The sequence below is a fragment of the Lates calcarifer genome, linkage group LG19, assembly GCF_001640805.2.
Source record: "Lates calcarifer isolate ASB-BC8 linkage group LG19, TLL_Latcal_v3, whole genome shotgun sequence".
NCBI classification, from domain to species: Eukaryota; Metazoa; Chordata; class Actinopteri; family Centropomidae; genus Lates; species Lates calcarifer.
Window position 1 is genome coordinate 3,439,681 of NC_066851.1, and position 14,338 is coordinate 3,454,018.

At 41.7% G+C, this 14,338-nt stretch overlaps 2 protein-coding genes across 2 annotated transcripts in view; one reads left to right on the top strand and one right to left on the bottom strand.

Moving 5' to 3' along the window:
* The window catches only part of trappc12 (trafficking protein particle complex subunit 12), a 29,590-nt gene extending 16,385 nt beyond the window's left edge, over positions 1-13,205 (bottom strand). The window contains exons 1-3 of the mRNA XM_018695091.2: positions 13,099-13,205; positions 11,311-12,637; positions 9,310-9,426 (exon numbers count right to left, since the gene is read on the bottom strand). Of these exons, the coding sequence (XP_018550607.1) occupies positions 9,310-9,426; positions 11,311-12,630 (1,437 nt within the window). The 5' untranslated portion in view covers positions 12,631-12,637; positions 13,099-13,205. The remainder of the gene's footprint in view (positions 1-9,309; positions 9,427-11,310; positions 12,638-13,098) is intronic.
* Positions 13,206-13,273: 68 nt separating this feature from the next.
* Positions 13,274-14,338, top strand: part of eipr1 (EARP complex and GARP complex interacting protein 1) — a 46,508-nt gene continuing 45,443 nt past the window's right edge. Inside the window, 2 exon segments of the mRNA XM_018695092.2 lie at positions 13,274-13,456; positions 13,719-13,802. Of these exon segments, the coding sequence (XP_018550608.1) occupies positions 13,415-13,456; positions 13,719-13,802 (126 nt within the window). The 5' untranslated portion in view covers positions 13,274-13,414.

Below are 14,338 nucleotides of genomic sequence, written 5' to 3' on the forward strand. Positions count from 1 at the left end.
AAGTAAATTAAAAAAAACCCAACGCTTGAGAAGTGAACTTCAGCTCTGGCTTTACCTAACAATGCAGCATTGCTGCTATGCATAGCTTTATGGTATGACGTGCTGACTGAACCAAATAAATCCAAACCAAACATTACAGGCATGTAGTGATCTATTAGCTATGTACTGAGTAGACAGCAGGCAGGCTCTGTGGTTCAAGTAGTGATCTTCTGTAACCAGAAAGTCAGGGGGACAGTCTCAATTAAAGTATGTGGTATGTGACTGAGAGTGCCCTGGAATGGGATAATGATGGACATCTCTCCTCAACTGTCATCTCAGATGGTTAAACCTGAGGTCTGACCCCACTGATGAAAAAGAGGAGGAACAATCAACGACTAGACTGTGTTCAAGATGCTAATATAACATTTACAATGTGAGGGTCTTGTCTCCAGCTATCAGCATACATTATAGTGAGTGAAATTCATATTCTGCCTTTTCAATTTCTAATCACACTTTTCTACAGACGATGTATAGCCTGCTTAAGCCATGCCCTATGATCTGTGATCACATGCATTTCCACTGCAGCCACACAGCAGGGGAAAAAACCATACTGACCCTGTTATCGTGTTCCTGAGAAACTTCACAGATGTTAAAGTTAGGGTCTCTCTCTCCAATCTCCAGCATGCACATACTAAAAAATCTGAAAATGATACATCACAATCTGCAAGATATTATTAAGATTCTTGTGTCCGAGGGAGCAGTAAGGGAGCAGTGCACCACCTTACATGATCTCATGGTGAAGCAGGGGCAAACTAAATGGAGACCGTGGTACAACTTGCTGTGACATTAGTAGTACAGTGAGAAAGTCAGTTTTAATTTCAATTACCATTGCTTGTAACACCATCAGCTCCGGGAGTATTCGTGACCATCCAAATGCTAACTCCCAAATATCAGACGTATTTGATATTATCAGGGAAGCCCTGCTAAGTCTACAAGCAGTTCAGGAGGTTTAAGACTAGATCTGTAAAGCCCTCACAGATCCCCCTATGGTCACATTTGCCCCCCAAACCTTTTGATCCACAGGAAACACTGAATAGTTGTCAAGACATTTCACTCAAAACCATAAATGTAAATCTAATGGTTAAACAGAAAAAATGTCAGGGAATCAGTCAGGTGGTTGTCTGACATTTCCTCTAGTGTCCCTGGAGATGACATCCTCTGGTGACCATGAATGTCTATACCAAATTACATGACAATCAAGCCCAGTTGTTGAGATAGCTCAGTTTGTACCAAAATAGTGAAATGACTGACAATGCCATTGCTAGAGCCTTGCTGCAGAAAGTGGCTAGTGGAAAGTGGAAAGTTTGTATCCATGATTCCCATCATGTATACAAACCACGCTGTCACTCCTCAGGTTTGAATAATTTCAATTCACACAGAATGGGAGGTAGGAGGACAAAAAAAAACAGAAAAACAATAGGCTGATGGTGATTAATAATTTAGCTCAGCACAAATGACTCTGCAATAAAGCATAATCAGATCCTCCCAAATCAAATGAGAAGGCATTACTGTGGTGATTTATTGCCAATGATATTAAATGAGGAACTGACTACAGAGGCTTGGTGAAAGACGTGTGTGTTGGGATTGTGTAGTTATGTCTCTGGCATGATGGTGAAGAAAGGCCATTTTCATTTGTTTGCTGGTGCTTGTTTTTTGGGGAAGGTGGGTAGTAGACTTGCCTTTGTTCCTGACATAACAAATCACCAGACAAAAGAAGAAAGGAGAGAAAGAATATGGAGGAAATCAGATGACCTCATTGGGTGATAAAGCAGCATTCAAGATAGTTCCAGAGTCTAAGTCTAAAATCTAAGAGCCACTGAGGCTGCACAGAGAGGAAAAGTGTAGGCCTTCACTCTGACAAGTATCATTTATTGTGGATTTATCTATAAATATCTTAAATGTAGAGAGAGAACATGCCTGAAGTACATTCAGCACTACAGAACACAACATCATTGATTGCCACTACCAAGTCTAACTTCACTAGTATTACAATGTTTCACACACACGTCATACTCGCATCCACCCAGACACATAAATATGCACAAATTACATCCTCTTTCTCTCTCTCTCTCTCTCTCTCTCTCTCACACACACACAAACACATATACATAATTAGTCTCATCACAAGTTTAAAAGGGGTGAGACTCCTTAATTGTATTGAAGATCGCCAGTTCACTGCACCTTTCCTTTGGTGAGTTAAAAAAAACAAAAAAAAACAAACCCTGCATAACAAAGCCTGATGAACAAACGAACGCCCACTTGTTCTCTCACAAGACCCAAAGCCTTCGGGCGATTCAGACTTAAAAAGGCTCGCACACCAGCTTTAGTTAACACAGGGAGGTTCAGTGCTACTTCAATTAAGACCTGGCATTTTGGATTACACAGAGGATGTAGTAAAAAAAAAAAAAAAAAAAAAAAAAAAATTAGAAATATGCAAAAAGTGCATGCCATTCATTGCAATGGAGACTAACTTTACTTTGATTCCTCTGTAGTTAGTCGACAACCAGGGGACAGAATATTGCCCTCAAGCTGGGGGACGGCCTGCTCGACTATTGGACTGATATGAACTTAACACAACAGCCATTTTCTCTCCCACAGGCAATTGCCGGACTCTTCAAACAGTATCACTGAGAGACGCTGAGATACAAACTGGCATAATATATTATGTGAAGACACTGTACTAGCTCTTGGCTTGTAAGAGAACTCCGCATAACACTCCCTAAGATGGTTGAACACAGCTTCCAAGTTCTAAGTGATGATCCACTGGGTAATATCAACCACTGATTGACTAGTGGGGTACTGGATAGCTTTTGATGGTTTGGTTGTCAACAATAACAGCATGTCCCATTTCCCTTTCCCTCTGAGATTGTAAATGAAGACGGCGTTCAAGAGAAGTTCCGTTTTAAGGCCTGAATCACAACCAATGACTCCCAAAGTACAATACACACAATAAGTTTTCCCAATACAAGAACTTAAGTTTAGTGCTGAATGATTTGGGAAAGAATCTGAGTGGCCATCATTTCTATCTTTCTGGTCATTATGGTAAAACTGTACATAGAACAGTAAGTACAATGTGAATGGTCAGATGATTAAGATGTGCTAAACGTGTTTATACTTGTTCAGAACAGCCACAACCAAAGGTGCTGTGGAAAAAGCCTGGTATAAAGGGGGTGATAACTGGAGTGGTATGTACCAGTGGAAAACAACATCTGTTTCATAAGTGCCAGAAACCAGTACAATGGCAGTGGCATTTAACTAACAATCAGCATATGCCCCTTGTACAATAGTGGCATACCATTAGTCACTCTGTGATCTCAGGATCACTCTAGGTCACTGCAGTTAACGTGGTACAATTAACTTGGGTGCAATTAAGGTCATCAATATGAATTATGGCAGAAAGTATTGACCTACATGAAGTTATAATAAACTGACATTATCCTTTGTGCTGGCAGACCAGCAGCCGTATCTATCTATCATATGGCTGCAGCCAACGTAAACAGAGCCAGGTGAGAACAACCACCAACTAGAGTTTAAACATGCCCTTCAGCACTACAAAAGCTGACAGTGCATTACCCAGACCTCAGCTTGCAAGTGTAACTGGTGGCGGAAATGACAGCTATGTGGGAAGGTTATGATAATGACAACTAAAGGTTACAGCAATGATATCAAAGTGCGATGCAGCAGCTGGGTCGTTGCAGTGATTATGGGGGTGTGTCTGTCTGACCCAGCCAAGGTGGGTCTCTCTCTCTCTCTGTCTCTCTCTCTCTCTCTCGCTCTCTCTCTCTCTCACACACACATATATATATGCTGGCCTCAGGCCCAGACAGCATCATGCTGTGGGAGGAATGAGAGAGTCTCCAGTGGGTAGTACAGAGGGAACAGGGGAGAGAGAAAGACAGAGACGAAGGAGAAGAACGGGGGGTGGGTGGGTGGTTATGAGGACAGAAGGGAGGGAGGGGGTGATTGCTAATGAGAGAGACAGATGAGGCCAGCACAGGGTGGTGCTGAGCCAGAGATTAGCCCACTGCTGACCACACCACAGCGAGGACAGGCGAGGAGGTCATTGGGAAGACAATGGGAGAAGTAGAGGGGAGGCCAGGAGCCAACCAAACTAAGTTCACAGATCATCCAACCTAAATAAGCATTTTTTAAAATAAATGAATGGCTTTGCTGTCATTGCAAAGGAAAAAAGAAATACAATTCAGATTCTGGTTTGGTACCAATTTTTGTTCAGAACTTTGGCCACTGTACTTGCCAAAGTACAACTGGGGAATGGTGACAAAACAAAGGGAAAGTCCAATGGTGCAAGAAATATAAGCAGGCAGACAATCAGACAGGCTGTAAACAAGCCAACAGTTCAGACAGATTATCTAAAGCATTCTATCAGAGAGTGTAAAATGTACCTGAAATGTTGGTAATAATTACTCATCACTAATGAAAACTGTGTCTGTGCCCAACAAGGTTGAGTACAACAAGCTTTTTTTTCTAAGGAAGAGATTTTTACATGTGACAGTAGTAAAAGTACAGGTATGAATGATGACAGAATTCCATTTAGTCGATTCTGACTTTTCATACTATGGCAATTTAAAGTATCCGCTGTGAAAAAGGCCTACTGGTCAAACTTAAAACCAGAAAATCAGTCCAATCACTGCAATGGATGTTTACAGCAGTTCAGAAATTAATTTTTCTATTCAGCACACATTGCATTTACTGCAAGGAGAGCAGCCAATTAGAGATAGTCAGTGAATAATTTAACAGCTGTAAATCTGTCCACCCAGTCCATCTAAACTGAACACTAAGTGAGCTATGGAATCCTTGTGTAAAATCACCCTTCTGTATTCAACAGCTCCCCTTCCTTCTTTCTGTGAACTTTCTTAATTTAACACTTTTACTTCTGAAACGATTAAGTTGCTTAATTGATTAATTGATTGACGGAAAATCTTATTAACAAAAATTAGGACACTGATTAATCATAAGTCATTTATCAAAAAAAAAAAAGAAAAACATGCCAAACATTCTCTAGTTCCAGTTTCTTGACTGTACAACTGATTTAAAATAATAAATTGACAGTTTAATAAATTGACAGTTGAATAAATGACGATGAAAAGAATCCTAAGTTGCAACCCCAGCTGCCCCACATGTGGGATGACTCTTTTCAGTTCCTTAATATGACATGAAAGCAGACGGCATGAGGCTGTGGTCAAAGTATTGAGGATATTTCTAAAGATCCTTCCCAGCAGTGTGTTGCAGTGCTACAGTATGCTCGATAAAAGCATGTGAAGTCTTACTCTACATGACGATCCATCAGAGAGAAGTACTGAGTGTGTCTCTATGTGTGTAATGGCAGCTCTCCCACAGAAACTGAGTGGTGTCCACATTCACCAGATGAGGGGAGAGAGACACACACACAGAGAGAGAAAGAGAGAGAGGGAATGCAGACTCTTCTCAAGTCTCTCATGTCTTGTGAGTGTATTCAGTGTGCATTTTATACTCTGTGCACATGCGTGTGTCTGTGTGCGTATGAACGGAGGGAGTGTGTGGTGGTGGCAGTGGGTGCAGTCACACTGGCTCTGCAGCATGACTCATTCTGCCAGCTCGGAGCAGAGCACTGCAATACTCCAGACACACACACACACACACACACACACACACACACACACACACACACACACACACACCACAACACAAACAAATGACTACTAGTGTCATCCAAAAAAAACAGCTGTACACAAAGGATAATCACAGCTGGCAACAAATATTAAGCAACATGAAATGTACTTGAGTGCAAACACATACATGTACTTGACACCCCTAACATGTGAATACAATCACACACAGTGGTGATGACTCACATACACATATTTGCACTGAATGAGTGTGTGTCTATGTGATTGATCAGATGTCTTCATGAGCATCAAGCTTCAGCAGGCTACACTTTCAATGGACACAAGCTTACTGACATTTCCTCTTCTCTGTTTGTATGAGTAAGGGTGTGTGTGTGTGTGTGTGTGTGTGTGTATTCTGCTTGTGTACATCCTCTCTTTTTCTAAATTTCAACCTCCCCTCCCAGCTCAGTGAACTACATCACCTACGACAGCTTTGATCTATGAGTTTGTTTGATCTTAGGAGTTTGGTAATTTCATAATTTATTTGCAAGTAAAAAAAGTTGAATGCGAGTAGATGGTAGTAGATAGAGAAGGCAGATAGTGTCTGATCCATTCATCAGTGGGAGTGACTCAGCCAATGATTATTATGTCAGCAAAACCATCACACGGGGGCTGCTCTGATCAAGACCGAACTCAGCTCCTTATTAGGGTGCAGGGTTTGTTGGCCCCACAGTCTCTGATGCAGTGAGTAGAGATGTACTTCAGCTTGAGGCCCTGGTATCAAATCTGTTGTGTTGGCAATCATCTGCTTTACTGAGGTGTTCTTAGACGAGACATTAAATCTCGAGCTGCGGCAAAAGAGCTGCTCTGTAGCTCACTCTGACCTTTGGACTCGCAGTGAAAAAAAAAGAAAAAGAACACTTCCTCATTGGTGATGCCTCTGGAGTAAGAGGCATAAAGCATACAACTGTCATGGTAATGAAATATTCATCAAGGAAAATATGAAGCATCTCCAGAGATTTGTAATGCAGTTTAGAGCACCAATCTTGTATTGTGACAATCACAATTATATGAGAGAAAACCTTTGTCCTGTGCATCTACTTGACTTGATTTTGGCAATGATGTAGCTAACAAGCTAGCAAACAGCATTTGTCCATTTACCATAGTGACAAAACTGACAAGAGCAATGAAAAAACTGATTCACAAATCAAACATAAAAAGATACTGTGGGTAAAACAACCTGTGATTATAGAGTGCAAATCATATTTATTTGTCTTTCACACCTTTTTGTAATATTTTTGAATTGTAGTAATTTTGGAATATTTGTTGGTTGATTTGCCATTCCACATTTCTTTAGATGGACAAATTTATCCCCACAGCCAATGGTGTGCAGATATCAGGATCATGTCAACACAAACAGTGCAGATGAATTAGTGAAGTAGTTGCAGTTTCTGCAAATAAATAATTTTATTAAATGAATAATTTTATATTCAAGGAAACAACAGCATTGCTCACTTGGTGAATGTAGAAATTTAAGTTCCCATTTCCCAATTCTGAGAAGTGCTTTACGCAACATTATCTGATATAACTAAATCATCAAGAATCAAACTGAATCGATTGTAGTAAATTAAAACTGTGGGGAGATCAGTGCCAAAGTCCAGCTCTACCAACAATGAAAAAACAAAATATTACTTGCAGTTCTACTTAGATGCCTCTCTAGAATGATTCTGCATCAGAGTCAAATCTGTAAATAGTCAGAAAACGAACAAGAAAAATGAAGTGGATGAATGCCAGAGATATAGTTAAGGTAATGTAGGAACAGTACCTCAGATTAATCATTTGTCAGAGAGCAATGACAAGTTTATTTCTCAGCTGTAAAAGGGTAAAATTTTGCATCATTAGGTTTATCATAAAGTGATTCTAAATGACTAAATGCCTAGATAACTTACTAGAGATAACAAACTTATAATCTTAATTGAAACTAAATTAAATTTCAACATTTTAACATTTCTGGAATTAAAATAAAATAAATAAATGTTGTGATTAAGAAGTTGCCAATGTTCATATCAATTTATTTCAAATAATCAAGAAAGTGCCCACACACCGTAGCCCTGCACACACACACAGACAAAAGTATGCCTTTGTGTGTGCTTAGGGCCAGGTGAAACTCTCTTCTGCCTCCATATCTTTCACTCACACAACATTGCTTTCTTTTTCTTTTTCTGCTTGTCATTCCGTGACATCTCTCCTGTAGGCCTATGTTACCTTTCTGGTTCACTGTCTTTCTCCTTTCTTTTGCCTCTTGCTCCAGGGAGCCACCTACACCAATTGGCAGACAGTGTGTGATCCTCTTACGCACACGCGCACACACACACACACACACACACACACACACACACACTCACCTACACCATATAGTGCAGTTGACTGCAAGCTGAAAGTACCATCTTGTGTGTGTGTGTGTGTGTGTGTGTGTGTGTGTGTGTGTGTGTACATATACACCGAGTCCAGAAGGCCCTTGAAATATGCACAGCAATCCCATGCATAATACATGGGCACAGCAGGAAAAAAGAACTTGTGAGCCGAGTGGATCTCCACCTCTCCATCTCTCCACTCCACCCCTCCTCTCCTCTTTCCCCTCTCTCCATCACACTGTCTGCCGCTGCTGTGCATATGTTTTAAATAACAACTGTCTCTCAGGGTCACTTGTGGGTTAGAAATTATGATGGAATGAACGCATGAGGGCTGGAGAGATAGATAGATGGCAGCAGGAAAGGGAATGAGGTGAGACTGCGCTGTCACAAAGAAATACGCTTGGTAGAAGAAGAAATACAATATGAAGAGAAAGGAGACAAATGATTTACTGTTTTCAGCCAGCTAAAGCCTAACCGCCCAGCAGTTTCAGTTGAATCACTGACTGTCAAAAGGTCAGACAAGCTGCAGACACCACAGGATGTTAAGCTGTGGTAACCTACCAGTGGTTTTGTCATCTACCTCCAGAAAATGATGTGCTGTTCTTAGAAAGCAACTATTGCGCATGCACCAGAGTGATGCTTGTTATACTATAACAGTGTTTCCCCTAGGATGACTGTCAATGATGCTGGAGGAGGGATAGCCTCCCTGCCAGCAAAGCCACCCTTGGCAGATAAGTGTCCATAAAAAAATGCTGATAATTTGGTCTGACTTCCAGACATTTGGGGTCAACGTCTGTCCATCTATAAGACTAAAGTAGCCCATAAGTGTAATACAAACCATAGTGTAACCTCTCTTATAAAAACAGGTTTAAAATCTCTCTTCGCACTGATAATTTTGGTTGTAGCAGCCTTGGGCTTATACCTGAAACAGGATTTTACAAAGCTCTTGTACAAATAAATAAGTGGACTTTGAGGAGTGACTCCTTCTCAAAAGCTGTCTCCAAGATGAAGATTAAACTACCAAGCGAGCAGGTTGTTTCAACTGCATGCAAATCTCACAAAGACAAAAGGAATGAGAAAAATGACCACCAAAGCAAAAATGACGATTATACTACAAAATTAAAAAGGCACCGATTTCTTCTTTCTTTTGTATATGTCAGGTTTCATTTCAAAGTGAATGATGTTCTGAACCTCAGAACAGAACAGAACATCAAATTACACATGCACAAAAGGTATGGGGAGTGACTTACCACAAGCTGTTTGAGGCCTGTGAAGGACTGCTCCACAGAGTTCGCAGTGAGAACTTGTCGCTTCATTGCTGCCTGTTCTCCCAGGAAACGAAGCATTAGGTCTTTCACAGCATCACCCTGCATCAAAACACATCTGAATTCAGTGTAATGCAAAAGGACACAACAGAATTATACATCAAGGGCCCTGAAAGCTGTCATGCTAAGATTTTAAAATAGCAGATCAGGCCTTGTCACTGGTCGTTACTCTGCATTATACAAAGTGGATTGGGGGCAGGGGAAAAAACTTTGATCTGGACATCCCTAAGTTTGGACAGAATCACAAACCAGCCCTGAGAAGAATGGAACAAAAAACACACAGCAGAAAATGCTATCTTTAATCCAGCTTTAGAGTGAGTCTAATTTGTTTGTTGAAAACTGGCTGTTAGTGGGCAAAAACACCAAGATGATGGGAAAATCCGTGATTTTTATTCATTTATTCAAGCAGGCATTCAACACATTCTGAGGGGATAATGAACACAATCTGAGCTGGGAGGTGGACGCACACTATAAGATTCAACTGAATAAATAAGTAAATTGTTGCTTCATCTGGCTTGTTATTACAGATAAATGTTGCTGTTGAAAGAGCTCAGAGGATGTTTGTGAGGGAAAAAAAAACATGATATGGAGGAGCGTGGAGGGAGCGTGGAGGGAGCGTGGAAGGCCATATGTATGAAAGTTTACAGATAACTGTCTCCACACTGTATATGCATACCAAGGCAGGAGAAAGGTTACTCTCTCTACCCTCTTTCAGTGACAGACGAGAGAATGTAATGTAGATTTCAAATTTCTAAAATAAATCAAGATCATCAGGTGGAGCCCAGGCTGAACTTCTTGCCATACAAAGACCGACTGATTTTAACACATTACTGCAATATTTTTATGCACACCGGGACCACCAAGAACGCACAGAAAATGCTTGGTAAGGGTTCTAGCAGTTTTTCAGAGAGAATGTGTCCAAGCTGAGACACTACAGCTGAGTGTTGTGACGAAAACTACACTAGATCTGAAATAATTTATTGATTAATTGACTAGCTGATTGTTAGAAAATTAACTGACAAAAACTGATAACTGACATGGTTGTTTAATTAAGTAATAATGGCAAATAGTCTCAAGTTTCTGTCTGCTGTGTTGGCACTGGAGAATGGTCTTGCCTTGCCATTCTGCTATAGGAGAAGAAAAACGCTCTTGCTTATTTGTATTTCTTAAGACCTTTCATAACTGTCTTGGGCTGTGCTAAGTGAAGGTGCCACTGCAAATAAGTGTTTGGGGAGAGTTCATTTAGTTGGAAATTTAGTTGTCAAAACTTCCCAATTTCAGCAGGTAGGTTGCTAGTTTGGAGGAGGATGCTGTGTGAAATAGGTTCCCAATGGCGATCTTATACCCACAGTCTACATCCAGTGAGTCAGATGAGCAAAGTTCACACTAAATTTTTGGTAATCTTCTTTAAAAAAATCCAGCCACACCAGTGACTTCTTAATAAGTTTGGAGTGGACTCTGAGTAAAAGTTCACTAAATGTTAAAGAAGTCAGACCTTGCAGTCTCCATTAGGTTAATCTTGGAAGGCTATTGATGTAGCACTTTTCTCCTTCCAAAAAGTAACGCCTGTGAGAGCGCATTGACCAGCCAATCAACCAGTCAACTGGGAGACTATAGCCTTAATCGATTAATTATATAATTAACAGTAATATTGAGTTATTGCTGAGTTAAATACGTGTGTTCACATTTAGTTGAAGGACTACTACATTGATTTAGGGTCAGGGAGTTCATTTTTAAAGAGTCACAGAGGAATACAACTGAGGCTGAGTTGTAATATCCATGATGAGTAAAGTGAACTTCAATGATAATATCAGTGGAGTTCCCCTTTTAAAAAGGCATACTGACACGCTGTAAGGAGAACTTTCAAGCCTTTGTAATGACACATGTTGTATGATTAGCATTTTACTGCATAAGTGCTTCTCCTACCTGTAGGTTGTCAAACTTGAGTCCAGGCATTGTGAGTCTGTTGGACTCTATGTAAGCTGGGCTGTACTGCTGGGTGGCCACAGAGATCAACATCTTCCTGGTCTCCTCAGATGGCAACCAGGCATCGTGGCGCCTGTCCACCTCGCTCAGGCTCAGTGCTGTCGCAAATGGGTCGTCATTGCCCGAGAATACAGCTTGCAGTTGGTTGAAGGGCTGTGGGTGAGTAGTTGGGGCTGAGGCGGGGGCTTGCGCTGGAGCTGGGACCATTTGGGGAAGAGGAGGTTGGGGCTTGGCGGTTGAATCGGTAGGAGCAGGGCAAAACACTGTGCTAGGGGTGGGAGTACCAGAGTCCAAGGATCCTCCAGCAGTGGAAATAGAGGAAGAAGTGGAAGAGAGCTGGCGATCAGGGGTAGGGGCTATGGGTGCAGGGCTGGCACCTGAAGGGATCTCTGCGTTGGGATTGGAAACGGAAATGAAGGAGGACGGGGTGGTAAAGGAATCAAAAAAGTCAGAAGCTGGATTGGTCTGCCCATTGTCAGTGAAAAACTTACTGAGGCTGGGGCTGGGCTGGCACACAAGGGGGGCTGTCAGCTTGCTGGGGGTCACCGCCTCATCGCTTCCCCCACCACTCCCCATGCTAAAACTGGGAGACTTGATAAGGGTGGGCTGGAAGCCATCAGGCACCAGAGACTTCGGCTGAGTGCCATGGCTGAATATGGTGCACACTGGTACAGGTTCTTCTTTTGGGCTAGTACCACTGGCTGACTGTGCTGCTGGTTCCTCATTTTTAAGATCAGATGGGCTCTGTGTGTCACCTTGAGGTGAAACACGGGCCGTGTCTTCCTCTTGTGTGTCTGCCTGCTTCTTTGTGTCCTCTTCTACTTTCTCTTCAGAACCATCCATGTCCTGTTCCTCCACAGAAACTTTAATCTCAGTTGTATTCTGTCCAGTTTCAAGTTGTTCCTCTTTGTCTCCTGAGGTCTCTCCTCCACTCTCCTCCTCCCCTCCATCCAGAAAAGAGTCAATAGGAGCCACATCATTCTCCTCACTGTTATTGGGTGAGTCAGAAATCATGACACTCTCCATCATCTGGTCATTGAGCTTGTCCATCAGGCTTTCAGAAGGTGTGGCACTGCTGTCCTCCTGGGGGGTGGCAAACTCCCCACCTAGGTCGATACTGTCTTCCTGGGGCAGGACGCTGTCTCTGGAAGGGGTCTCGCTTGAGTCTGGCTGCGGGGGGCCTGGAGCGTCCTTGTTTACATCCTCCACTGTGATGTCCAGGGTGACTGGCCGCTGAGCAGGAGCCTCCCCAGTATCCATCTTACTGCTGTTGACAATGAAAACACAGCAATAAACGCTTCCACCGTTTTCATGTGATATTAGTGTCTAACCAGTGTTCTTGCACAACACTGTACAGCTTCTGTCTTAGTCATTTCCTGTAAATGCAAGCAAACGCTAAATTTTCCAAGTTCTTACAGTCAGCACCGAGCTACAGCTACAGCGACAGCAACGAGTCAGTTTGCTAAAAGTGCTGCCACGAAAGAGCCGTTAACCAGGATCTCGGGGATTTGTGGTTTGTTTGGTTTTAGCTCCGTTGCTAATACTACGTTAGCCAGTGGGGTATCGTAAGCTAACTTAGCTGAGCAGCTGGTTGCAAACATACGCATACATATCTGATCTCTATTAGCTGATCACGCTTTATTAAACATGGAACATACTACACCACCACTACGCAGTGACTGACAACAAATAAAAAACTGAAACACAAACACGACTATATTTTCTTACCTTACTGCAGACTGTCTACTAGGAGTTCCACAGGAAAGCTACATGTACGGTGTCCCACAGCTGACAAATTTCATGCCGCCATGGTTTTTGGTATTCTTGACTTCTTCTACGTATTTTGAATAGCGTAAACAACGTTGAACAACTGTCATTACGTATTTTAGTCGCACGGTTCTTTTTTTTCGAGTTTTAAATCGCGGAAGTGTTGCCACTGTGTTGTGTTTTGTGCAGTGCGTGCACAAATACTTATTATATTTTTCAAGTATTTTCATCGTAGGACGGCGTTTTAACAGGATAGGAAAGCCTAAACAGACAGAAAATGGAGGACGATGCTCCTGTTATTTATGGTCTCGAATTTCAGGTACGCACTGCTACACATTCATATCATCCAGTGCTTTTTCCTGGCTGACAGCTAACAATAGCTTATGTTTTGTTCTCTTATTTGATCATGTTAGCTATTATATTCCTTGTCACACCTGTTACATAAATAGTGTCTGCCTTCTTGGTTGCATGGGGGGGCGGGCATTATTCTATTTTTATTCTGTTCTGCACATTAAAACATGTTTATGTGAATAGACAGTTCTTGACATGTTCAGACATGTTCTTTTGCATCTGCTTTACAGGCACGGGCACTCACAGCCCAGACAGCTGAAACTGATGCCATTCGTTTCCTCGTGGGCACTCAGTCACTGAAATTTGATAACCAGGTAAGAAAAACAGGTGATGACAGATGTCACAGTCCATGTAAAGCAGGGAGGTAAGTTTTCCCACTGAAATCAAGCACCGCTTATTCCTACTCATTTATTAGCTTTGTGGTAGTTTGTGAGCATATGCAGCTTTTAGCTATTTGTCTTGACAATAATAATACAAAGTGTTGCGCAAATATCCTGACGTTTACTGCAGTACCTTTTCTCTGTGAGAGATACACGATGTAGCATCTGCTGGGCTCAGAAATTATAGCAGTGGATGAGTTTATACCATATTTGGACATTTTAAAACCAATTGTAGGTAAACTGAAAAAGATACCAGAAGTAAAGCAAAAATATTTAATGTACTTTGAATGAATCTGAACAATCATTGGTTCAAGATGGGGTTAAAAATATGTGTTTTTATCTCATTTTAAGGTAGTGATGAGAAGGTTCAAATTAGGCTGCACAGAGTTTAAATGGCAGTTTCTGTCTCTTGCCAATGTAGCTGAGAGTAGAGCTTTTTCTCATGATTAGACAGTACATAAGAGTGTACA